The 23,953-nt window shown below is 52.0% G+C and overlaps 2 protein-coding genes across 11 annotated transcripts in view; one reads left to right on the top strand and one right to left on the bottom strand.

Annotated features, from left to right (window-relative positions):
• Window positions 1-23,953, top strand: part of LOC139805752 (uncharacterized) — a 335,505-nt gene that overhangs the window by 256,370 nt on the left and 55,182 nt on the right. The window contains exon 1 of one of the 7 annotated variants that reach the window (XM_071764510.1): window positions 15,156-15,218. The exons of the other annotated variants lie outside the window; for them this stretch is intronic. The gene's annotated coding sequence lies outside the window, so the exon portion shown is untranslated. Of the gene's footprint in view, window positions 1-15,155; window positions 15,219-23,953 lie in introns of those variants that run through there. 7 annotated transcript variants of the gene reach the window in all.
• LOC139805742 (electroneutral sodium bicarbonate exchanger 1-like) lies at window positions 9,847-23,380 on the bottom strand. Of its 4 annotated transcripts, none has more exons than XM_071764493.1 (24): window positions 23,207-23,380; window positions 22,270-22,348; window positions 21,718-21,783; window positions 21,121-21,259; window positions 20,755-20,915; window positions 19,639-19,830; window positions 19,401-19,450; window positions 19,121-19,278; window positions 18,677-18,764; window positions 18,033-18,186; window positions 17,777-17,855; window positions 17,148-17,322; window positions 16,851-16,984; window positions 16,007-16,252; window positions 15,821-15,926; window positions 14,682-14,843; window positions 13,866-13,979; window positions 13,340-13,501; window positions 12,701-12,952; window positions 12,158-12,226; window positions 11,451-11,624; window positions 11,217-11,351; window positions 10,669-10,766; window positions 9,847-10,046 (listed from the first exon to the last, which is right to left on the bottom strand). In XM_071764493.1, exons 1-24 carry the CDS (start codon window positions 23,243-23,245, stop codon window positions 9,992-9,994), a joined length of 3,087 nt encoding a protein of 1,028 aa, XP_071620594.1. In that variant the 5' UTR covers window positions 23,246-23,380; the 3' UTR covers window positions 9,847-9,991. The 4 variants fall into 4 exon arrangements, with proteins under 4 accessions (XP_071620594.1, XP_071620592.1, XP_071620595.1 ...); XM_071764491.1 differs by lacking the exon at window positions 9,847-10,046 and adding an exon at window positions 10,245-10,416; XM_071764494.1 differs by lacking the exons at window positions 9,847-10,046; window positions 12,701-12,952 and adding an exon at window positions 10,245-10,416.

The raw sequence follows: 23,953 nt of genomic DNA, 5'->3' as shown, positions 1-23,953 counted from the left end.
CCAGTGGCATCACTGCTGTGGCAGAATTCAGCTCAGAGGACCTGAAGGAGCAAATAACTAAAACATCACCCACCAAAATAGGAAGAGATCTTCTAGCCAAGTGGTGCCTGTGTGGGTCTGAGTAATGTCCTCTACAGCAACAGCCCCATAAGACAGGGTCTGCATGTTCTTGTCCAGCATGTAGGAGATTCCTGCTGGCCCTCACCCTGCAGCCCTACACACCAACCTCCCTGTTCCATCCCCTTGGAGCCCCTGAGGTCACCACCACCTCAAGCTGCTCAGATGGGGAAACCTCAGCTTCCCATGGCTCCAGGAGCTCCAGTTCTGCTGGGGCCAGCACCAAGGGGTCACACATCATTCTCCTTGCCTCTAGCCAAGGCCTTCAGAAGTGACTTTTGGGCATGCAAACACAGGCATCTGGAAGGAGCTTGACAAGTGTTTCCTAAACCTGTCTGTTACCTTGCTCCCAGCCCAGCCTAACTGGGGTGAGTGGTGCTACCTGACTGGTTTCTATCCAGCTTGGCTGGTTTGGCTGTTACCTTGCTGGTTGCTGGCGAGACAACTGTATTTTCTGGTTTTACTTGCAGCAGCTTTAATGTGGGATTAGCCTGCTGTCTGATCTGCTCAGATGTTGCAGCTCCAGCACAGCGTGGGACTCGGGGAGCCCCCTTGAGCTGTGGTTGTGCAGCCAGAGAGGACCAAGACCTTCCCAGCAGTAACAACCACTGCTTGGGCACTGGGAATGTCCTGGTCCAGGTGGCCACCTAGTCCTACTCATGGTAGTCCTGCAAGACCTCCAGCAGCTCAGCATGTCTCTGCCTCCAGCATCCAGACATGGGATGCTCCACCAAAGAGCATCTGAGCTGGACGTGGGGACTTGGCAGGAGGGGATCCTCAGCCACCTGTGGGCTCTCACTGTGCTGGCACAGCCCAAATATACATGTCCTAAGGCCAGGAAGGCAGAGGATTAACCTCACCCCTCATGAGAGAGATCACTTCCATCCTGGAAATCCTGGTGTGCAGGTTTAGGTTTAAGCAGATGTCTAACTTGAAGTAACCCAAGGAGTGTGTGACAAAGCCAGAAGCTGGATGCACATCTCCTAAACCTCATTTGATGTCTTCACTGCCAGGCCTGCCCTCTGCCCAGTCCTTCTCTAGGGTCAGTGTCAGAGCTGAACTGAACCCAGGTGTCCCAACTCCTTCTCCCTTCCATTTGTCTCCACCTGGGTTGGCTCTCCATAAATAAAGGATTCATGGAGGCTGTTACAGTTACCTTGAAAGGATAAATTCATGATCCTACACATAACCAGGTCCAGGTTAGTAACCAGTGCATTTCACTCTGCATTTCACTGTGCATCCTGGCAGCTCTGACCAAGGAAGCACCCAGCTCCATGAAGAGGTGGAAGAGCCCAGTGCTGCTCCAGTCCATCCCCATCAGAAGGGCTGGGAGAAGAACCAGGCTGAACAAGGCTCTGGTCTGGTGTCCCAGACCCCCCACGACACTGCCTGTGGGGGTGGGAGGTCTCCTCTGCTTTCCAGGGGAAAAAAATTCTGGGGGAGGTGACTCGTACCAAGTATTTCCACATCCTGTGTGTTCCCAGGGGGCTGGGAGGTAGGGCTGGAAAACCAGGAGCCATCTCCCGTGCTCTCCTTTTGGGTGTGCTGACCTCATTGCTGTGTGGGGTGGGGGGAGATTAGGACAGAAAAAATAAAGTTGTTTTTAATGGTGTTTCAGGCATTTCATATCTTACAGGTGATTTTTTTTGAGTCAGAAAGAAGAGAGGAATGTGGTCCAGGGGTTTCAACCTGGAAGGTCTTTGGCAACAAGCATGGGCAGTGGGAGCAGCTCAGTGTTTGGGCAGGACAAGGTGGGATGAGGCAGGATGGACACAGAGTTGCTGATGCACAGGAGGGGTGGGGGTTTGGAGATTCACTATCCCAGGGGTGGTGCTCGTGAGCAGGGACCTGGGGAGCATCCCCTGCCAGTGCCCACCTCAGGCCAAGACGTGGCTCTTGTCATCAAGTGAACAACAGTGAGATAAACACCTGCAAAATTCCACAAAATTCCAACATCCACCCAGATGGGGGCTGGGTGCCCCCCCCACCCCAAGTAGGATGGGCAGGGGCTCAGCAGAGAAGGCAGAGCCCCAGGCTTGGATGTGTAAGAGCAGAAGAGCAGAGGCTTTGCTGCCCACACTTGGCCAGACAGACCATAGCCAGGTCATCTCATGTCCAGTTTTTTTTTTTTGTTTGTTTTTTTTTTTTTTTTAGGGCCATGGAGATAGTCAGAGGCTGGAGCAGCTCTGGAGCCAGGCTGAGAGTTGGGGGTGCTCAGCCTGGAGAAGAGAAGGCTGCAATGGGGAGACCTCAGAGCACCTTCCAGTGCCTGAAGGGGCTCCAGGAAAGCTGGGGAGGGACTTGGGACAAGGGCCTGGAGGGATGGGATGAAGGGGGAAGGCTTTAAAATAAAAAGGAGAGATTGAGTTTGGAAATTTAGGGAAAAATCCTTCACTGTGATGGTGGTGAGAGTCTGGTCCACACTTCCCAGAGAAGCTGTGGCTGCCCCATCCCTGGCAGTGTCCCAGCCCAGGTTGGATGGGGCTTGGAGCACCCTGGGCTGGGGGAGGTGTCCCTGACCATGGCAGGGGGGTGGCACTGGGTGAGCTTTAAGGTCCTTTCCCACCCAAACCAGTCTGGTATTCTGTAATTTTGTAACAGGAAAGTGATGGCACAGAATGTGTCCATAATTTCACAGGGTACCAGGCTGTGCTGAGACCCAGCAGAAGCATCCTGAATGCAGCTGGATGGCAGGGGGGGTGGACTGAGGGAGGGACAACACCCACCCAGGTCTTTGTCAGCATGCCACCATCCCAACCCCATCCCTGCTGCCTGTGGAGGTAGCTCATTGTGAATGAGAAGCTGTTAGCCATCCCCTCCAGGCAATATTTGGCAATCCCAGTACTGGGGATGCCAGTGAGGTGTGAACATTGTGGTTGTGTCTCCTCCCACACCCCTGGAGTGATCCAGGCCCTGGTGATGTCTCAGCTCTGGACCCGCTCCCTGCAAGCAGGTGAACATCTCTGCTTTCAGCCTCCTCCACAGAACTTTTCTGCTCTGTTTTCACCCATGAAAGCTTTGCTGATGGCAATGCCACCTCTCCCATCTTCAGGAGCCATGGCCTTTCCCTTCAGGTCTGCTGCTCAGGGGCTGAACTTCCCCTGGGGATTGCTGGCAAGAAGAGGATGTCCTCTGCTCCAGGCTGTGGCTGAGGAACTGGGTTATTTCCATGCTGTGTTCATAGGATGGACACCAACCCATTCACAGGGGTGAAACCAAAGCCCTGCAGATGAACCATGCAAAGTGCTGCAGGAGGTGCTGCTGAGGCCCTGGGCTGCCCGTGGAACTGGACCCTCTCTGCTGACACTGTGCTCCTGGGGCAGGTCCAAGCAGACAGACAAGTATATCAAATATTTCCCAATCCACAGGAATCACAAGCTCATCCATGTTCAGCACACTTGCTGATGGGGCCTGTCCACTTGCTCCTGGGGAGCAGCAGCTCCTACCCCTCTGCTTTCATCTCCTATTAAATCACTCCAGGAATTCTCCTCTAGCAGTTAGTCAGCCTCCTCCTCCCTCCTGGAATAAAAGAAAAAAACAATAAAAGAAGAAGAAGCTGTTTTGTCAGTAAATGCGATAAAAATCTCCCCTTCATCTAGACTCAAGGAGCAGCTTATCAAAATATTTACACAATCCTCACGATACTGCACTGGCTGGGGGGGTTTGTGGTGTCCTGATTGCAGCAGGGCTCCCTCCCTCCAGCATCACCCCAGCCCAGAGGAGGAAATCCCAAGCTTGGCTGCTGCAGCCCTGGTGCCCAGGGGCATCTCCCATTGCCTCCCTCCTCCCATTTCCCCCCTTCCTTCTCCCATTGCCCCCTTCCCCCCATTGCCCCCCTTCTTCCATTTCTCTCCTTCCTTCTCCCATTGCCCCCTGGCAGGGCTCTCTGCTCCCAGCCCAGCTGTGCTGCCAGCTCTGCCAAGCAGCTGAAAACCTTCAACATCTGCAAGACAGGGGATGGGGAGTGTCTGCACTCACTCATCTGCTGGGATGGAGCAGTCCTGGGAACCCAGAATCCCAGACTGGTTTGGGCTGGAAGGGAGCTTAAAGCTCCTCCAGTGCCACCCCTGCCATGGTCAGGGACACCTCCCCCAGCCCAGGGTGCTCCAAGCCCCATCCAACCAGGGCTGGGACACTGCCAGGGATGGGGCAGCCACAGCTTCTCTGGGAAACCAGGGGCTCACTGGGAGGATCTTTAAGGTCCCTTCCAACTGAATCCATTCTAAAAGTGATTCTGTGATTCTGTGATATGGCCTTGGCTGCCCAGGAGGGCTGTTCTGGGGACCCTCATAGAATCATAGAACTGGCTGGGTTGGAAGGGACCTCAGAGCTCATCAAGTCCAACCCTTGCTCCACTCCCCCCGTGGTTCCCAGCCCATGGCACTGAGTGCCACATCCAGGCTCTTTTGAAATATCTCCAGGGATGGAGAATCCACCCCTTCCCTGGGCAGCCCATTCCAATGCCTGATCACCCTCTCCAGAAAGAAATTCTTTCTAATGTCCAACCTAAACCTCCCCTGGCACAACTTGAGACCTCTTGTGCCCTCTTGTCTTGCTGAGAGTTGCCTGGGAAAAGAGCCCAACCCCCCCCTGGCTCCAACCTCCTTTCAGGGAGTTGGAGAGAGTGATGAGGTCTCCCCTGAGCCTCCTCTTCTCCAGCCTCAACACCCCCAGCTCCCTCAGCCTCTCCTCATAGGATCTGTGCTTGAGTCCCTTCACCAGCCCAGTTGCCTCCTTTGGACCTGCTCCAGGACCCCAAACTCCTTCCTCATATCCTTCAATATCCTTCCTCAATATCCTATCCTTCCTCCACCTGCTCTGTGGTGCAGCCCACTCCCCCTTCCACTCTCTGAGATGCTGAGCAGAACCAAAATGTGTCTCTGAGGGGAAGTGGCACCCAATGGCACCCACACAGCCCACCTTGATCCCCCTGCTCCTGTGGGCCTGGAGCCTCACCAGGCAGTGCCTGGGCTGCCATAACCATCCCAGTGGGAGCTTGCAGAGGGCTGGTACATCCTCAGGAGCTGAAGTCCTGGTTTATCACAGGAGCCTGGGTTGTCACCAGATGGGTTATGGCAGAGGACAGCTGAGCAGCTGTGTCACACCCTGATCAGGGGTGCTCATCAGGGGCAGCTGGGTGATCAGTGTCACAGCTGGGATTGCTTCTCCTGCCTCTGAGTCCACAAATTCCTCCCCAAAGCCACAAAATGCAGAGCTGTGGTGAAGCAACAAATAGCTTGGTGGTGGGGAACCTGGCAAAGCCATCGCTCCCATCAGGGGACAGGCAGGGCACACGTGGGGAGAGGGGGTGAATGGGGTGTTGAAATAGCCCCATCCAGCCTTTAAATGGGGCTTGGGTGTTGGGATCCACTCTGCTGTGCTGGAGGGAGGCCCCAGCTCTCTTCTGAGGTCGACCTCGTGATGTCCCCAGGCTGGGCAGTGCTCAGGGGTTGGGTCACCAACCCATACATCTCCTTAGATCACCCCTGGTCAATGAGTGACCCTGTTGAGCTCTGGAAATCACCCAGCCCCTTCTCCCAGTTTCCCAATTGAAAGGCACAGGGGCTGCTGACCAGGGATGTGCTGGTGATGCTGGATGCCTCGTGCTCTCTGCTTTGTGTCCTTCCCTGGCTCCTTGTCCTGGAGGATCTCCAGCTCCATCAGATGAGAGCAGGGAGGGAAGGGCAAGCTTCAAAGGGCTGGGTTTGTATTTACAGCTGTCCCAGCTCTCTGCTCCCCTGCCTGGGACAGTTGTTCCCCCTGCACCACGTCCTCAGGGTTCCAAGAGCCCTGCTCCCTCTGGGCTGGGGTGGGCTCAGCTCCAGCTCCCTGGGGTCTTCTGCCACATGACTGGGATTTGGGATGGAGCTGAAGGCATCGTGGCTCAGCATGGGGAGTCACCAGATCCCTCTGCAGTCCAGGTCAAATCTTGAACCTGGTAGAAGGTGATGGAGATGTTTGCTGTGGGCTCAGCTGCTGGGATATGATGAGCAGAAGATCTGGAATGATGGGAATGCACTGGAAGAGAGGGTGGAGGATAGAGAGAACCAGGAGGAGAAGGCAAAGAGGGGAGATGTCTGCAGCCCTCATCCTCCCATCATCATCCCCTCTGCTCTGCACGACTCTTCCCACAGGGAGGTGAAGTCCTTCATGCTCACAAACAGGAAACTCCTCCATCCTCCTGACAGAATTTTGGGAGTTCAGAGCAAGACCTGCAGTTGGATGAGAATTCCTGAAGTCTGGGCTGCCCAGGACCTTAGGTATCTTGTCCTCATTCAAATTCCAAACTGCTCTAGAGGTCTGGACTGGAGTCACAGAGGTGCTTTGGAGAGCCTGGGACACTTTATCCACAGTTCAGGCCCAGGTATATTTTCAGAGCTAGACAGCTTTCCCTCCTTTATTTAGTTTTTTTCCTCTGTCATGGTGTGTTTGCCTCCAGCTTGGCAGCCCCCTCAAGACCAAAGACCTTCTTACCATTTTATAAAGGAAACTTAGAGCAGTCATTCCTGCATGAAAAAGATGCTGGGCCATTCCTGGGACAATCCAATGCCCTGGTAGCAGGACAAGGGGTGCTCTGTTGTGTTGCCCTTCAGGAGATCCTGCCTGGGAGCATCTCCCACGTGGGAATGTCCCAGAGCTGCTGCATGCAGGAAGCTTCAGCACCTCTACCCCATGGGGCTATGGCTCTGCCCCACCAGCTCATCCCAAGGGCAGGGTGCTGGTGATGTGCTCCCTGGAGGCTCAAGGAGGATGGATGAGGCTTTGAGCAACCTTGTCCAGGTGAGATGAGCCCCTGCCCATGACAGGGATGTCGGAGTAGATCAGCTCAAAAGTCCCTTCCAACCTAAGCCATTCCATGACTATGATTCCAGGGCATACCACGGGGATGTGCAGATGAATCCCATTCTCAGCCACTCTCCAGCCCTCTCCCCTCATGCCATCAGGCCCCAGGTGCTTGTCCTACTTCCCTGCCTGCTCCACAGCTGTTTCTCAGACCCTTCCCAGCCTTCTCTTTCCTGTCCTGGCAGCCTGGGATAGATCATCCCACAGGCATCTTTCCTGTGGCTGCCCCATCCTCTGCACACCCACCCCCCCCCCAAAAAAAAAATAAAAATGCAGCTTTGCAAAAGCAAGTCAGGAACAAAGCAGAAAAAGAGCAGTTTTGTATTATTTTCTTTTCTGGGCCATTTTGAATTAATTAAGAAATGTGATCTAAACTGTAAATACTCTCCTTCACGTATGATTTATGGCCTGTTTGTTCTGGATTGGTATGTGCTTAATCTCTAATTGAGAGCCCACCATCTGTTTTTATTGATCTGCTTGCCAGGAGAGTTATTGCTCTCCTTGGCCTTATATGGGAAAATTAGGTATGTGCTGAGCAGCCCAGCTCCAGGGCTGCTCTTACGTCAGCCTTGGAGCTGCTTGGGAACTCACTTCCCAGCTCTGCTCCAATCTCCTGCTTCTCCAGGCTCTATTTACCCTGTGAAACTTGAACTTCTGGCTCCCACAAAGCCACTCCATTATTTGCAGGAGCATCTGCCCATCTCAGCCCCCTTCATCTTCCCTCTTCAGCCCCTGGTTTTGCTCCCTGACAAAAACAACACAATAAAACAAGGGGAGAAAAAGAGGCTGGTGTGGCCTTGGTGGTTTTTGGCTCCAAATCAGGCTGCCAGGGACTTGTCCCAGGTGTTTTCAGTGGTGTCTCCCTGAGAAAACAAGCTGGATTTATTCCTTACCCCAAGGGGGACACAGATGCATTGTTAACCCCCTAGATAAGGGCACCCCAGCTCAGCCCCCACCCTCCACACGGCCAGAGCAGAGAGGGGAAAAGGATAAAAGCCTCTGGGAACATTTTTTTTAGGTCGAAAGGAAGCCTGGGGATTAGAAGAAAGAAGTGCAATTTATTGGCAGAGCTGAGAGGCACAGGAAAGCAGAGAGGGTGCTGGGGCAGAGCCCCCAAAGGGAAGCTGGAATCCATCCCAACCACCAGCTGAGCCCAACAGAGTAAAAGTTGGGATGATTCAACCCTCACTTCAGAAGGGAATTTTGGGCTTCAGAATGGGTAAAAAGGGAAGAGCAAGGTGGAGAGGGACTGAGGCACCTGGGGTTGCCATGGCTGCTGGGGGAGGGATGCCCTGAGCTTGGAGGTGGCTTGTTGGATTAAAAAATGGGGCTTAGTCTGGGGAAAGCAGACCTGGCTTGGTGGGGGGGACTGTGCTGGGGGAAGCTGTGGCACAAGGACATGGAATTTGGGGAGATGTTGGGTACTGCACTTCCAGTTTTGTCACAGTGATGGTGCTGGCTGCATGAGCTGTGGGCCAGGAAGGGTCCAGCCCTTTCCTTTCCCTTTTTCCCTTTTCCTTCCCCTTCCCCCTTGCTTCCTAGGGAAAAAAAAGGGAGAATCCCCTTAAAATGTCCTTTCCATCCCCCAGACTATTTCCTCACTCACCCAGGGTCTCAGTGTCCCCCATGCAAACCCCCATCAGGGCAGCAAACACCTCCCCATGGCTTGGCACCCAGCCCTCCCTGCCCAGGGTACCCCATGGCCAGGGCTTGACACCCCAGCCTGGAGGGGCTCCCTGGACCCCTCTGTGACCCCATAGGCAGCAGAGGGAGTGGGGCTGGAGGGTGGCAGGCAAGCAGGGCTGGTCCAGAGGGTTCCCTGGTCCAGAGGGAGGTGATCCCAGCAGCTTCTGGACTCTTCTCCAGCCCCCAGGCTGGGGCAGGTGGGATGCTGGGGGGTCTGCAGGGGCAGAGAAGTGTTAATTGCAGAAAGAACCCTGTAACACCTGTTTTGAAGTTTTAGGAGGGAGGCATTCTTTGTCATGGTGCTGGATACACGTCGGGTTGGAGCTATCTGAATATCCCAGTATCATTTTGGCAGCCAAGATGGGAGGGACACTGCTTTTGGGACTCGATGGATGTGTCGGGTGGCAGGACCTCAGCTGGCACCAGGATTTCTCAGGGAGACCCCATGATCCCTGGGCTACAAGCCAAGTTCCTTCTTTAAGGCATTTCTTTTAGATAATTTTGTGCCTGTCCACAAATCAGAATTTAGGTTAAATCGATTTAGATAAAATCACAGTTTGGATACAACTGAAGCCTTCAGTGTGTTACATGGATGTCAGAGCTCTCTCCATGCCCCCCATTGGAGGGCATCCCTCCTGTACCAGTCAGGACATCAGAGTGAAATAAAGCCAGGATCCCAAACCAGACCAAAAACCTGGTCGTGATGAAGAAGAAAGTGGAGAATGCATTAAATATAACAGAAAATTACTTTGTGTTTTCAGAGTTTTTATCTGGAAAAAAAAAAAAAAAAGAGAATGGAGAGGGGGAATAAGAGCTTGAAAAGCCTGCACTGAATGCTCAAGCTGCAGCAGTCCCTCTGCTGCTACAAAACTGCAACAACAGAAACACGGAGGCTTCACAGCACCCGGGATGTGCATCTCTGTTTGCTGGGCTAGAGACACAAAACGCCTGAAGCACACGAAGGGACCCGGGCACATCTCAAGGCTTTGTTGGGAATCCTGCAGCTGAACAAAAGTGGTTTCTCCCCCTGTCTGCATTGCCACATCCCTGAGTCATCTTCTCACTTCTCTCCTTCAAAGACAACAATCCTGAAGATGGAATTGGGGGGGGGAAGACACAAAGAGGGAGATGACCAACAGTTGGCTGCTGCTCATCCAGCCCCCATCCCCGGCACTTCCCAGTGCAGAAGAGCTGGTGTTCTCACCACCTTTCCCCAGGGACATCTCTGTCCAGAGGAGGTGAACACCACAGCCCTGTGCCGTGGCTGGGGCAGAGCAGCACGGTCACCCTCACCTAAAACCCTTTACCTTTTGGCTCCCTGCTTCTGTGTTCGTACCAACAGCATCTATACAGTTGCTTCCTCCACTTCATCTGAGATCTCAAGGCTGAGAGGAGCAGTACTGCAAGAAATATTTTACACTCAGCAATGCCCGAGTGTGGGAACTGAAGTCCCCGAATCCATTTGCATCAGCAAGAGGAACAGGGGGTCCCAAAGCATCAAAGCTCAGCATCAGCATGGGAGGTTTTGCTGGACAAAGAGTTCTGGGAGGTCAAGGAAAGAGCTGCAGAGCTCCAGATGCCCCAGACTCACGGATGGTGCAAGTTTAGGGGGACAAACATAAGTTGTGCAGCCACCTGCTTAGGGTCAGAGCCCTGCCATCCCCTCCTGCAGCCCTCTCTAGATTTGATCTCCCACCAATCTGACTGCTGGTTTCTAGGGGCTGCTCAATGAAGAACCAAGGGGAGAAAAATGTGCACAGGAAGTTGCATCTAAACATGAGGGAAAACTTATTTAGGGCTGGTGACAGAGAACTGGAACAGCTGCCCAGCCAGAGATGTTGTGGAGTCTCCTTTGGAGATACTCAAAATATGCCTGGATGGAATTCTGTGTAACATGTTCTGGGACATCCTGCTTTAGCTGGACTAGATGATCTCTAGAGCTCCCTTCCAATTACAACTATTTTGTGATTCTGTGCCAAACACCTTCAAACTTCCAGGACCTGGAACTTGGTGGGGCTTTACCTGGATCTCCTTCTCTTCAAGGTATCCTCTTCACTGGTCTCCCCCAGATTTGTATGAGCTGAGCTTTCAGCAAATGATGCCATTATCTTCTGGACCTCCTGATGGGAAAGAGACAAACATGGTTCTATGTTTGAATCAAAGTGGAGATAAACTAAACAACAGCAAGAACATTGTCTGCTGCCCCCTCCTTTTGACCCACAGCAGCTTTGGCTGTTACTGCAGCCAATAAAGACCTTCCATTCCAAATAATTTTTTTTGGGGGGTGGGAGTGGTTGTAAACACCACTATAAACAATTCTTTTCATCATCATCATTGTCATCACAATCACCATCATCTTTATTACAAATGACTAATTAAAAAACTTATCCCTCTTTTTGAGTGTTAATCCCACTGTTAATTTATGAAAAAAAGGGTTACAATGTGGGATCCAGGCTATCAGGACCTGCTTCTCTTAAGCTTTGATCTTCCCCAACATTTACTGACAAGCTGTGATAGAAACAGGCAAGCTCACAGCCCAAGGGACATGGCCAGCCCCCAGCAAGCTTTACCTCTTCTGCATTGGCTTCATTTTTTTCATCATCCAGCTTCTTCTTGCTTTCTGGCATGAGGTCATCAAGAAAGCTCAGTTCTTGTTTTGAGAAGCAGAAATCCATTAATTTCCGGACAAAAACGAGAGCGAAAACCTTCACATGTGAGAGGGAAGACACGGTGAGGCCAGAGATGATGCTGCAGCTCATCCCGACGCTGCCAACGTCCTGCTCTCCAGTAGCACCAGCTCTTACCATCATGGGGAAGATGATGGCAGCACGGGACACCTTGATGACCCAGATAGGGATGAGGCAGAACAGCTGGATCAGGGTGAACAAATGCACCTTGCGCAGGGGGACGTGGCGCAGGAAGGTGAAATCCGGCTGGCGCTTCGCTGGCATCCCAAACAGTTTCAAGCGTTCAAAGAACTGCAAAATAAAAGTGGAAAGTTTCCACCTGGGATCTGCAGAAGGTTTCCGGCCCTGTTGAGACATGGAGGGTGTTTCCAGGACCCAGCCTGCAATGAGAAATCCTGGATCCCACTCTGTTCCCCCCCCTGGGAGCAGCACCCACTTCCCCTTCTCTCCAGCTATAAACCAAGAAAGAGCACTGCCCACCACATTGCAATTACCCCATATTACTCTGTTATTGGCTTTTCCTCACTCACTGAATCCCCAGAAAGGATTCCCACCAGTGCTAGAACCTGCTTTCCCTCTGCACCAAATCCCTCAGTTTCAGGTAACCAAAGGCTGACCTGCCCTGACCCCTGAAACCGTGAGTGCTCAACTTGCCTGGGCCACCCTGGAAACCTCCTGTGCCTCCACCAACCTTTGTCTTACACAGAGTATTTCCATTGCTTGCTCCCACGGAGGCTTTTCCCTGAGCAACTGCTTTTCTCCTGCTTCCCCAGGGCTGAAATACCAAGGGGCAGACACGATGCACCCTGGAAAAGGGTCTGTACCTGAATTCCTTGGAGTGATGACACACCCATGTAGAGGAAGATGCCATAAAGCACAGGCGTGGGGACAAACTGGAACAAAAAACCCACAGTCATGTTGGAGTTTAAACTGCATTGTCAGGATTGCCTCTCTTTCCTACAGGCACTGCCTAAAGTTGCCCAAAGCTTTCCAGTTTCCGCAGGGTTTGAGATGCCTCAGATTTTACCTGTGAGAGTTTATTGTGTGCAAGTGAGTTAACGTTCTGCTTCAGACTGAACTTTTGAGTTACACTTCATCAGAATAATTTTGTTTCCCAGAAAGGTTGGAGGGAAAGAGGTGATTTCACCCATGCTCCCATGTGCTGTGCTCTGTGACCATTGCTCGCTTGCCTCGAGCATCCCTAATGGGGTCTGAGGAGCCAGAAACACAACTGAGGCTGATTTCTAGCACGGGTCAAGGTTTTGGATCACCTCTTCCACTTAAAACTACTCAGCCCTGGAGAGAAGGGACTGATTTTGAGTCACCTCCCAAAACCTCGTGGTGGTTATTTTGAATTTTCCTCTTACTTTTAGCACAGAAGTGAAGAAGACTGAGCAGCCTATCAGCACAAAGATCATCAGGCCAGTGACTCTCTGCTCTCGTACGCCCAGAAACTTAGGTTCTTCTCCTGGAGCTGAGCAGCTGGACTCCACTCTGAGGCTGTTGACGTGGCTGAGGGACAGGACAGCTGTAGCTACAAACCAGGGCAGCCCTAGCAACGAGAACATGCCCAGAATCACAGCCACCACAAAAAGGTCCAAGTGGTACCCGCATCCTTTCTGTGGGAAGGAAAGAAGAAACAGAGCATCCCAGGACATAGGAGTGAGGATGAGGTCACAAGTCTGACTCCAACCCTACTTGTGAGCACAGGTCAGCTTCTTGATGGAGCATCCAAAGGATTTGTTCCCCCAGATGCTTCTGCTATTTTCAAAGAAAACTGTGCTTCTCTACTGATCAAAGATGAATTTGCTGCTCTGAAAGGCTGCTCATTGGAACTCCCCTGGTGTTTGCTCCCTGTGGCACCATTAATCCAGGACAACATCCTGTCACACAGCCTGCTGCTGCCCCAGACCAATGCCTCCTGAAAGCATTTGGAGTCAGAGCTTCTCTCCATACCTGCTGCCCAGAGTGGGTTGGGGATGGGGTCACCTCTTGCAGCCCCTCACCTTCAGCTTGTGCTCATTCCTGTTGACAATCAGAGCAGTGATCTGCTGCTCCATGACTATCAGGATGGTGCAGAGCAGAGCTGGGATCAGTGCAACCAACGCTGTCCACCACGGGTTGGATCCTATGGGGCTGTTGATCCACCCGAGGCCATCTGTGGTGAGCTGCAGCAAAGCACACACAGCAGCATCATGCCCAGCCCTGCCACTTCACTGGCTTTGATTTTCCCCTCCAACCCTGTGTCAGAGCTTCTCCAGCCCTGACTTCATGTCACCCTCTCCCAGGGCTTTCAGCAGTGCCAGTGTCCTCCTTGCAAGCACCCACAGATACTTCTGTGTCTAATTCTGGGGCTGTCTTCTTGTTCCCAGAAGGAAACATTGGACTTAGAGGTGGAAAAGAGGAAATGGTCACATTATCAGCATCTCCTCCAGACTCAGACCTGTGCTGCCCTAGCATCACCTTGTGGCATCCCCATGGGCACAAGCATGGGATGAAACCCACTCCATGCCAACCCCCTGGACCCCTTACCATGAATTCAGTGGAGGCGTGGAGCTTTGGTGATGGGATCCCAGACAGGTAGTCAGTGAGCACCATGAAGATGATGGTGAGAGAAACACCAAAGTCACTTAATATGGACTGCACCTAGGGCAAGAAACCAGAGCTGAAAGGGGCATTGCAAACAGGGTCATGACTTGAGGCGGGAAAGTGAGGGATGGTGACACCATTACACCCAGTTACCAAAACCCCAACAATGAGGAGATGCAGTGAAAACCCTTGGTTAGATAGTGCTGCTGCATTTGTCCCTGGGAGATGTTGTGTCAGGCCTCTGTCTTTAACATTTATCTAGGTGGAAATATGCTATTTTCATTCAAATCTTAAAAAAAAAAAGTATTAAAAATGAAGGAATCAGAATTCTGCCATGATAGCCACACTCACAGGCTGAACTTGATGATTGCAAAGTTCTTTTCCAACCAGAAGGATTCTATGATTCTACAGCTACAATGGGACTAAGGCACTGAGACAACATTTGTTCCTCAAAAGGAAGAAACTGTGTTCTGTTCCATGGCAGCTCCTCAATGGAATCAACATAATGCTCAGCAGGGGAAGAAAAAGCCCCACTATGGAAGACCTGATTTCCCAGCACCTGAGAATAAAAGTGCTTGGGGCAGGTTGTGAGGCAGGTGGAAAGTGGTACAGTCCTTCTGAACTCATGGCAGTGAGTGAGGGACATCCAAACTGATGGAGAGCTTGACCTTCAAGTGGTGGCAGAGCACTCAGTGCTCCTGCAAAGCCATGTTGGGAAATGAGTGTGGAGGCTGCTGCTGGCCTCCATCTTCTACTTACTCTGCTTGGGAAGTAGCGGCTGGTTTTAAACGTTTTCACTAAGGTGCACAGGACAAAGGTGGAGAAGAAGAGGATGCAGCACCACAGGAAGATATTAGGGGTGTAGGGGCCACTGTGTCCACAGGCAGGTCCATGAAATTCTCCATGTAAACTGATGCACTCCTGGAGAAAGAGAGATCAGGACACCAAGGCAGTGCAGGTGCAGCAAGGAAACTGCAGAAAATCAGAGGGTTTTGAGGCTCGTGGTCCAAGATCCATCACCATGTGACTGCTGCTGGAAACTCCTGTTTGATGAGCAGCAGGAGCTGCAGAAGTGACACTGAACCCCCCAGTGCAGAATGCAGAGATGAGATGGGAGGCAACACCAGACTGCAGACCCAACACACATTCTCCACTTGAATGCTGGGTAACCCTGGCTGAAGAAGACCCCAACTACAATAACCTGTGAGGAGAGGCTGAGGGAGCTGGGGGTGTTGAGGCTGGAGAAGAGGAGGCTCAGGGGAGACCTCATCACTCTCTCCAACTCCCTGAAAGGAGGTTGGAGCCAGGGGGGGGTTGGGCTCTTTTCCCAGGCAACTCTCAGCAAGACAAGAGGGCACAAGAGGTCTCAAGTTGTGCCAGGGGAGGTTTAGGTTGGACATGAGAAAGAATTTCTTTCTGGAGAGGGTGATCAGGCATTGGAATGGGCTGCCCAGGGAAGGGGTGGATTCTCCATCCCTGGAGATATTTCAAAAGAGCCTGGATGTGGCACTCAGTGCCATGGGCTGGGAACCACGGGGGGAGTGGATCAAGGGTTGGACTTGGTGATCTCTGAGGTCCCTTCCAACCCAGCCAATTCTAGGATTCTATGAACCTAACCACCCACTTGACCTTGCTTCTGGTCACAAACCTTGTCCTGCATCTGGGTTAAGGAGCACACTCACAACTCCTATTGGGACCGGGTGGACCGGACGAGGTGGACTCTCCTTCTGATGCCCAAGCAGGTGAAACCCACCCAGGAGATGGAAGCAAGGCCTTTCCAAGCAGCACCAGCAGGGTTTGAAGCCCACATCACCTGCAGGGCTCTGAGGTTTGCCCTGTGGGAATGCCCCTGGGCCCCGTGGCTGCAGCAGGAGGAAGCAGGGGCTCGGGGCACTTACAGTCACTGTGAGGCTTCCCCAGGTGATGCCAGACACGTTGATGTTGTTGCTCTGCCAGAACTGCAGGGTCTCATTGCCGGGATGGACCGGGGCCTCACACTTACAGCTGGGAGGAGAGAAGCCAAGACAGGGGTAAGGGAAAGGCGCTGGAGGTGCAGCCCTGGTTTAGGAGGGAAAAAAACCCACTAGTAGTTGGTGAGGTAGTCAAGCTTGCTGGGCATGTGCACAGGGTAGACCTCGTGCAGGTGTATCAGCTTCTCTACAGCCTCATAAATGAAGAAGATGCAGACGAGGGTGGCAAAGGCTTCTTCAGTGAAGCGGGTGACATAGGACACCAAGCAGCTGGCATCAGTGGCCACCAGCACAATGCAGAAGAAGCAGATCCACAGCCCAATGCACGCCCGCAGAGACAGATAGGAGAGGTAATTGTCCCTGGGGAGACAAAACAAAGAGAGGGGTGGGAAAGGCATCGAGAGGCTCCCATCTGAGCCCTCCCTGGGGGAAACTGGAAGCAATCTCGGAGCTGGAATCAAGTCTGTGAATGGTAACTGCAGTTTCCAGGTGCTGCAACAGAGAGCCTCATGGCAGGGGTTCTCAGGAGGAAAGGCCAATTATTTAATGATTGTTCTTTAGCAATTATCTTGCCTCAACAAGGCATAACTCTGTCTAAACCAGACTAAAGAGTCTGGTTTGGTACATGGAGGGAAGCAAATCCTCCCTCATTCCCAAACCAGAGGGATTTGTCTCATCTTCTTTGTGCAGCCCATCTCAGGGCATCCACATCCTTGTGGTTTCTTGGTTTCTTCTCCTTCTGCTTTGCTTAAACCCCAAACACCTAAACAGCCCCATACATTCTGCAGAGAGCAAGGGCTCTTATACCATCACATACCAAAGCACCAGTGAGCCATGGCTGTGACAGAGAAGACAAATCTGACAAGTAGCACTAAGAAAAATACAAGAAAATTATCTTTTCTCCATCTCTGCCTTCTTCAGAAGGCTCTCAGCACCCGGCCATGCCAGTCAACCTTACACGCAGAATTTGTAGAGGACCTTCTCAAACACCAGGATGTGTCCACTGAGGCCCAGGATGGTGAGAGGTTGGCCACTAAAGAGGGAGTAGACCACGCCACTCAGTGCTGCACCCAACAGTGACTCCTCGGTACTCTGTCCAGGGAAAAGAGGCTGCAGTGAGGAAATAAATAATGGGGGCAAAAAAAACCCCAAACCAAAACCCAAAGGAAATTCGCTTCAGCAAGGACTTTTGCAGGTGTTTTATATCCCTCCCCTACTCCCCTACCCCCCTGTCACCCAACTGGGAGGTGCTCACTAGTTGACCACCAGTTGCCTCCTCCAGCAGTCCCCCAAGGGTGATGACAGGGAACATGCAGGCACTGTAGAGGAAGAGGAAGGCAGCCAGACACTGCAGGTTCAGGCCATCCTGAAAGTCACTCCAGAACCATGGTGCTTTCCTCTTCACATCCTGGATCAAGCCTCCAAAGAACCTGGGGGAAGGAAAGAAACAGCCTGTTCTCCTAGAAGAGCACATGGAGTTTTCTTGTCTGTAGAAGGGCAATCCCTGGCACAGAAAAGCTTTCTTGGCTAAACTGAAGCTGTCTCCATCTCCCATTTTACACCAGTAGAAGCTGAGGCACACGAACAAACCCTCCACCACCACCACCAAGACCTCATGTCAGAGCCCATACTCTCATAGTGCCACAGCCCCTTGCCCTGAGAAGCAGCAGAGCTCTCCCTGGAGCCATTCACACATCTGCCACCACCCCAAGGCAAGAAAACCTGGGAGCAGATCTCCCACCTGCCCAGCCCAGGGGACCAACTGGAAAGCTGGAGTCCTTTCACTGGGACAACTGACCCCAGAAACCTGCTGCAAAGGTGGGTGCACGCTCCTCAGATTTTAGAGGCAAATTGAAAAAACCCCAAACTCTTTAAAGTTCACACCTTCTCGTCCACTGCAGCTCAGGCCCACTGTGCTTATTGGGTGTGCTGTGAGAAGCTCCTGGCAGCTTCCTCCTCTCCTGTTCAGATGGAAAGAAATTGAAGACATGGACTGGGATCCACCAGGCTGTTTGGCTGCTGCTCTGGGTACAGTATCAAACTGGGACCATGTGGACATGGAGCAGCAGCCCCAGCCATGCTGCTGTCTGTCCATCTGTCCGGATGTCCCCCCCTCCCCCATGTGCCTCCTTCTGCCCAGCACCCACGTGCAAGGGGATTTTTCTGGGGGGCTCAATTCTGATGGATGGATCCCACGCTCCTGGTGGCAAGACTGTGACCCGATCCTGGAATTCCATGATGCCAGACACAAGGTCAGCCCGGTTCCTGGCTTTATAGGCAACAGCACGGAAAACCTGCCAGCAGGAGACAACCTGGTGAGAGGACAACCCACCTCATACCTGCTAACCAGTGCAGTAAGCTCTTGCCTACATGAAAGATTATTTCCTCCAAATTCCCTGCTGGAAATGGCAGGAAATATTTCCCCAAAAGGAAAAAGCTGTGCATTGGGGTACTTGTAACCATCTACAGGAGGTGCCATCCCCATGGCACACCACACCCTGTGCTTAAAGAGAGGTTTCACTGGCCCTGGCGATGCTGGGCTGGGGACCCCTGCGAGAAGGATGAGGTGCAGGGGGCACCCAGGTGGAATTTCAGCCTCCAGGATGTGGAGTGATGCAAATCCACATTGTTTGCTTTGGGGGAGAAGGAGGAGGAGGGCTGGGCTGCTTGGAGAGCTGATGGGCAGCTGGGACAGCAACTCCTCCTCCTCCTCCTCACTAAGACACAGACTGGGAGGTGGAGAAAAGGCAGCCATGACCCCAGATATCCCTTCTCTTGTCTCACCTCATCCGTCATGAGAGTAGCCATGGACCTGCCAACCTCATAGTACTCATGGGGTTTTTCTCCTGGTCCAAGCAAGACAAACAGGAACCTGGGTGAGGAGGACAAAATGAGAGATAAGAACATGTGTGTGTTCAGAGGAGATCCCGGGAGCTCCCAGCCCAGAGCTTGGATCCAGAGGAGACACGTGGGCTCACCACCACCTCTGCTGAATTTGGAATTCACTACCTGTGATAGCAAATTTCATTTTAGGGCCCATTTCCAGTCCAATTGGCCAATGGGTTGTAAAGCTACAGCAGGGAAGGGGGAATGGAAGGTGAGGAGATGTGGGTGGGGGAAACTCCCTCTCTCCCAGTGGCCTCGTTCCCTCGGGACACCAAACCGATGCACGCCACTGGATGGTTTCTTAGTTCTTTAAAATCAAAACTTTGTGCCTCTCCTGCAGACCTTGTTGGGATGGGAACTTCTGTCATGTCCATGAAGAGGACACCTGGGGCCAGGCGGAGAAAGGCCACGATGGGCTGGTGAAGGAAATCCAGCTTTCCAACCAGCACGTTGCAAGCTTCAGCCCCGATGGGAATTTTCCTCATGAAGTGCAGCTCTGCCTGGGCATGAGAAATGATTTTCAGGCATTTACCCCCAAAGCAAAACCCCAAGACTCTGCATCACACTCTGCAGCCAATTTTGCAACAGCAAATCTGTCCCTAAAAGTGTAAGAGTGTCTCACCTTGCTTAAACCTATTGCATCGGTCAGGTTGTACAGGGTTCTTCTAACTTCTGCCATGGTGAGTTTTGGGGCTGGCAGGAAAAAGAAAGACACTCAAAAAGATGGGCAAGGAGTAATCGGGATGCTCCTCTTTTGCCAGGACAAATCTAAAGGGACCAAACCCTGCAGGAACCTTCCCCTGGTGCCAAAGCCCTCCAGGAACACTTCCCTGGTGCCAGAGACCTGCAAGAACTCTCACCTCGATCAAGGCACTGTGGGTCTGTTTGCTTCTTCTGTCTGCTCCCCCCAGCAGCAGAGCAGACCATGGCAAGAAGGTTCTTTCTGTCCTTGTCATGCTGGTGGCAATGTCTCTTCAAAAGAATTTCCCGAACTTTTGCCCGCACCTTCTTGTCAAACTCTTCAACCTGTTCTGGCTGGCTCAGGATAATGTCTGGGTATGGCAGAAGGAAATGAAGCTGTCAGAGCTGAAACCCCCCAGATTTATCCCCCGCAGTCCCCAGGGAAGGCTGCCCCATGCAGGAGAGCCTGACCTGGGCTCAGCCTGGCTTAGCAAGACATTTTCATACAGTTCAGCCTTTGCAGTGAAAGCAACAATTTTCTTTTGCTCCAAACCATATCAAAAGGCTTAGCCATGGCTTCACCAGGGTCACTAGGCCCCACACTAACACAGGCCATTAGTTTGTCTGGTGTGTCCTCTCTGGATGTGCTGCACATTTAACCACACTAGAAACCATCTGGATCACAGAGGTTCCCAGAGCTGCTGTGGCCCAGAGCCTGCAATGAGCTGAGCCCAGAGAGAAACCTGCTAAGAACAGCATCAACTGCTCCAGCTCTGGAGAGGACAGAATGGAGACCTGCCAGTCCAAGACCATTTCTCCAAACCTGCTTTTTCAGTTAACTTCTGCTCTCTTCCCCACAGAAATACACTGCCTGCTGATCTACCAGACAATCTCTGCCTTTAAAACTCTTAAATCATTGATGTTAAGGCAAAAAAAAATAAAGAATGGAGGAAATGGCTCCTAATAAAATTTCTTTAAGGAGGTTCAGCTCTTATGCAGACTCTGCATGGCTAAGAGCAGCTTGCTAAGCCCTGACATTTGCTCCCTTTTGCCTTCAGAATAGTCTCCAAACCCTTCTCCAACCCCAGAGGTTGCTTCCACGAGGCTGCAGAAGGGAAGGAAAAGCTGGTGAGACTGTGACCTGCCCAGCCTACACTCAGAACCAACTCACAACTTCCAACCCCAGCAGAACTTGTGGAAAAGGACCTGCCTTGGGGCAGGGAGTGATTTGGGTGTGAAGGGCACCACTGTGAGCTGAGCTTGTCCCTTCCTGAGAGATATGGCACCCACGGTACCTGCAGCCTCTTCGATGCTTTTGGCAGACACATCCAGCAGCACTGTGCCATTGCTGATGTACCTCTGCAGCTCAAAGATGCTGTGCATGGACAGTGTGGACACAAAGGGTTTGCTCCAGCGCTCACCACCAGCTTCCACAACCTCCTCAAACTTGAGCCACCTGCAAACATCAGGTGTGATCAGCCCCACTGCACGGAAAGAGCCCCAGCTCTGCCACCCCTTTGGTAGAACTGCAGGGGTCAAGAGGAGAAGGCTCCTTGGATCAGCACCTGCAGCTGCAAAAATTTCACATCCCAGAGAGCAGAAAGCAGAGCTTGCGGGTGCCACCAGCACGGGGACCCCTCTGCCACCACAGCAGGACTCACCTGGCTTTTTCCTTCCACTCAGCACCTTTATCTCCTTCCACGCAGATCTCATCCAGCTCCATGAACAAGTCATGGGGTTCGTGCTCCTCATCCTCCTCACTCTCAAGGATGAGCTGCACGTTGTACAGGGATAAAGTGCCTAGGGACAGAAGACAAAGCCCCATCCCATTACCATGCTTGAACACAGCCCGTGCCAAGTGGCCATGGGATTGGTGGTGGTTCAGCCAGAAAGACTGGGCTGGTCCTGCTCCCCTGGGTCTGGCTGGGCTTGCACAGAGCCAGGGAGAAAGAGGAAGCATCTACTCCACCTCTGCCAAAGGATGGGTTGCTTTGCTTCCCTGCATTTCCTTTTTTAAAGCCAGGAACCCTCCAAGGAAGGCAAGCCTTAAAAAAGACATTTTTAAGGCACTTCACTGCTTAAAAAAAAAAAATGTTACAACATGCAAAAAGTACGGAAAAAGGGAGTCTTGCTAAATAATGCCACTTGCCCTCCAAAGAACCACTAGTCCCTCCAGCTGGCCACATGGACCTGCTTTCAGAAGCCCCCAGTGCCCATGTCACCCCGAGGAGTTTAGCAAGAGCCACGTTGGGACTTACAGTGGTAGCCCTGCTCCTCCCAGTGTCCCAGTGACACCTGCACGTCCACGTCCTGGGTCCTTCGGCCTGCAACAAAGTGGTGTTTGCAGCACTTTGGACACTGCAGCAATGGCTGACGTGGCTGAGGCCTCACTAAGCCACAGCTCAGTCCCAAGAGGAACACTGATTTCTCTACATTGTATTCCCTGTTTTCCTCCTGTTTTCCAAGCTTGTTTTACTCAAACTTGGCAAAACCAGAGCAACAAATGGGTTCTCTGGGTCCTCTAGAAGAGCTTTGCCAGCATCAAACCTCAAGTTCCAGCTCTGCCTGGACAACACTCAGCCTTGCTCATTAAGCAGTGACAGAAAGCAATTATTTTTACCATCTTTGCAGGGCACAAGGCAACAAGATCAAATCAGTCCCTTGGTTATGAACTCGAGCACAAATAAAGAAAATCATAGATGCTCTGTTTAAAAGCCATCATGGTAAGAAACATGAAAAGAACCGTGCTGCTTTCTCAAGCACAGCAGGTTTGGCTGGCGGTCCCTCTCCTCAGGCCTCAGCAGACTCACCTTCCAGCTCAGTCTTAGGGTGGATGTTGGCACCATTGCTGCTTCTGCCTGCCTCAAGCAGAGCCTCCTCCCTGCAGGCCTGGTTAATAATGGAGAAGGTGAGATCTGGGGCTGGGTCTTCCGAGGTCCCAGACCTCCCCTCCACCACCAGCTCCCCCTGCATCCATTCCAGGCTGTGAGCATCCCACCTCTGCATCCCTGCTCCTCCAGGCACGGCCTTAAAACCATCTCCAAATGGGATACTTACCAAGAACCTCCAAAAGCCACCAAAAACCTGAAGGGGCAAAGACTCACTCATGTTCAGCCAGGCTCAGGATGCCCTTGCTGAAAGCAATTTCCAGGGAAAACAGGATCCTTCTCCTTGGGAAAGCCAAGGGCTGAGAGCTCATGCCCTCCCTGTGCTGCAGGAAGAGCCTGGGGGCCTTAAAAGCCAAAGGAGAACCACAGGAGCAAAGACCCTGAGAAACCTGGAGGAAGAGGCAGTGCTGCTGGACAAAATGCAAGGGGCAAGAGCTCCATTGTGCACACAGCCAAAACCCCAGCATTGGAAAAGGCACTGGGCTAACAGGGTAATAGATTTACTTAGAATCACCATTTAATTAAAATTACTATTAAGAGAAAATCACAATTGAGATAGAATTATAAACTCCAGCACATTACACAGGTGTCAGACTGGAAATAAACAGAGCAATTTGGAGTCAGCACTCTCCAACACCCTGTGGGTGACATGGGGAAAGTCTCTTTGTCTCTTTAAACCCTTTTGCCTCTGTGCTCTGACCAGCGATGCTAAAGCTGCCCCTGGAAGCCCTCCCTGCTGCAAAGCATCTCCCCCAGCCCATCCTTCTGCACACCAAAGAAATTCCAAGGAGATGTTGGGGAGAGTTTTCCCAGTGTTTGGGGCACGCTCAGCCCCTTGGTAGAGCCCCAGCCACGCTACCTGTAACTCTTTTGCAGGTCTTGAGTAGAAAATCCCCATTCTGGTCAGTTCTCAGGTTGGTCACTAGTTCTGGGGGAATAGGGGAGGACAGAAGAAGGGGGAGAGAACCAAGGCTCACTGAGAGGATCTCAGGGACACCCTGTGCACACCAGGTACACACAAACCGACCAGGTCTCCAGGTTTCACAGATCCATGGAATCCTGTGTCACACGTCCATGGAATTCTTGAGCCATGGAATCTTTGAGCCATGAAATCAGGCAGTTATATAACTCTGTGCACCCCAGGAATCTTCCTGCTTGGAAAACCTTGTGGGTGGAGAGAAAACAGCTCTGTTTTGACCAGAAACTCTCCAAACTGGAGAAATGGTGTAAACACCACATCCTGCCAGGCAAGAGGCATGAGAGTATATTTAAAAGCACAAGCTGTCAAAATACAAGGGACTAAATCAAAAGTTGGGACAAGAAGAGGCATGTTGGTCACATCCCCATGCTGGAGGAGCTCCTTTCTGCTCTGCCCTCCTCTCTCAACACAGCAGGGTCCATGCTAGAAGAGCTGACCTGGTGCCCACAGGTGCTGATGAGCCTCTATTTAACTCCTGGAATCACAGAACTATCTTGGTTAGAAAAGACCTTCAAGATCATTGAGTTCAAATGTGAATCTAACAGTGACAAGCCCTTAACTAACCTCTTGTCCTGTCCCTTGGAACTTCACTGAACAGACTGCTCCCCATGGCCTTACAACTCCTTC

Source organism: Heliangelus exortis, chromosome 20 (assembly GCF_036169615.1).
Source record: "Heliangelus exortis chromosome 20, bHelExo1.hap1, whole genome shotgun sequence".
In the NCBI taxonomy this organism is placed as follows: domain Eukaryota; kingdom Metazoa; phylum Chordata; class Aves; order Apodiformes; family Trochilidae; genus Heliangelus; species Heliangelus exortis.
The sequence above is the reverse complement of the archived record's forward strand: the minus strand, read 5'-3'. Positions and strand labels throughout refer to the sequence as shown.

What these genes read in the sequence shown, in the direction of transcription:
- LOC139805742 (XM_071764491.1), bottom strand. Translation starts at nt 23,245, where the DNA reads ATGGGGATTTTCTACTCAAGACCTGCAAAAGAGTTACAG. An exon ending in AAGCATCGAAGAGGCTGCAG is followed by an intron (nt 19,831 to 20,754) that starts GTACCGTGGGTG and finishes TGCCATACCCAG; the next exon opens with ACATTATCCTGAGCCAGCCA. An exon ending in AATCCCCTTGCACGTGGGTG is followed by an intron (nt 17,856 to 18,032) that starts CTGGGCAGAAGG and finishes TTCCATCTGAAC; the next exon opens with AGGAGAGGAGGAAGCTGCCA.